At 53.3% G+C, this 1,643-nt stretch overlaps 1 protein-coding gene across 1 annotated transcript; it reads left to right on the forward strand.

Moving 5' to 3' along the window:
- Window positions 1-142: 142 nt before the first annotated feature.
- Window positions 143-1,345, forward strand: LOC104513915 (galanin receptor type 1-like). The gene has a single exon (XM_010157418.1). It carries the CDS (start codon window positions 143-145, stop codon window positions 1,343-1,345), a length of 1,203 nt encoding a protein of 400 aa, XP_010155720.1.
- The last annotated feature ends 298 nt before the right edge of the window (window positions 1,346-1,643 follow it).

The raw sequence follows: 1,643 nt of genomic DNA on the forward strand, positions 1-1,643 counted from the left end.
CTGGGGGGACACAGCCATGAATTCCTCCCAACCCGCCCCCGGGCACCCCCTCGGCCCGCTGCAGCTCTGGCAGGAGGAGAACCAGACCCAAGGCGGGCTCTGGAATGGAAGCCAGGAGCTGGGCTGGGAAGAGCTGGAGAAGATGCTCTTTCTCTTTGCAAAGGAGCCCGTCACCATCAGCCTCACAGCAATGTACCTGGTGTCCTTTGTGGTGGGTTTCGTGGGCAACATCATGTCCATCAGGGTGCTCACCCGGAAGCGCCGGAGTAGGGTGTCCAGCTTGAGTGCCACCCGCAGCCTCCTCATCAACCTGGCAGTGTGTGACCTCATGGTGGTGTGTGTCTGCATGCCCATCACCGTGGGCAACCTCATCTACAAAGCCTGGGTGTACGGGGACTTCCTCTGCCGGGCAGTGCCCTTCATCCAAGCTGTTTCTGTCTCCGCCAGCGTCCTCAGCCTGACCGTCATCAGCGTAAACCGATACTACAGTGTGCACAACCCACTCAACGCCCGGTCTTTCTTCACCCAGAAGAGGATCCTCAGCACCATCCTGGTGGTGTGGTTGCTGTCCTCAGGGATATGCATGCCCCTCATCTTCATGAACAAACGGGATGAGATTGGGGTGGTTGAGGGCTTGCCTCTGGTGTTTTCCATCTGCAGGGAGATTTGGCCTCAGGAGAGGCTCAAGCAAGCCTACAACTTTCTGCTTTTCTGTGCTCTCTACTGCCTGCCAGTCCTGTTCAACATGGTCATCTGCTTCCTCACGGTGCGTCGGCTGTGGAGCCGCAGCAGCCAGCTGAAGGAGAGCACTGCCCTGAACAGATCTCTGCCAGCCTCCAGGCTGAAGATCCGCAAGAAGGTGGCGCAGATGGTGGTAGCCCTGGTCCTGCTGTTCGCAATCTCCTGGCTGCCCGTCTACCTTATGGACATCTGGATTGATTTCAACATCCCCAAATCTCTGCAGGATGTGACTCCTTCCCCTTGGATCCTGCAGCTCAGACCTTTTGCCCAGTGGCTTGGCCTCACCAATTCCAGTCTCAACCCTATATGCTATTGCTTTGTTGGGAACCTCTACAGGTCAGCCAAGGAAATGAAGAGTAAATACCACCAAAGAATGGTCTCCCTCTTTAACTTCTCACTGTCCGAAGGGACAACCCGTTCCTCGGTCCCAGAGCTGCTCTCTTACCGGAGTTCAACAGAGCCTTCAAGGAAAGGACCCTCTGCCACCCCTGCCATGAGCAGGAGATATCGGGGAGGTCATGGCAGTGAGAACAAGTGTGGACAGTTGAACTCCTGCCAGCATCCACCTCTGAACACTGTCTCCAGTGAGAACACTTCCTTGTAATTCTGCTCAGGAAGTACACCTCATACCCTCATCTGCATTTAATGACTCTTTGGAGGTCTTTCTGAACCAGATATTTTAATGATGGAAAAAACTTTCTTCTAATCACTCCCACCACCAGTTCAAAAATACAGAGACAGGGAATTAACAAGAGAAAAAGATGAAGTATTTTGACTCAGATCAAGTTTTAAGACAAATGATTTTTACTGAGGACAAGCAGATGTGTCACCTGTTGTCCAGTCAACAGTCACATCAGACAGACCAACTTCCCAACGAGTGGGCTTTCCCTGCAGCTCCATCT

This window comes from Eurypyga helias, unplaced genomic scaffold (assembly GCF_000690775.1).
Source record: "Eurypyga helias isolate BGI_N326 unplaced genomic scaffold, ASM69077v1 scaffold6308, whole genome shotgun sequence".
NCBI lineage: Eukaryota > Metazoa > Chordata > Aves > Eurypygiformes > Eurypygidae > Eurypyga > Eurypyga helias.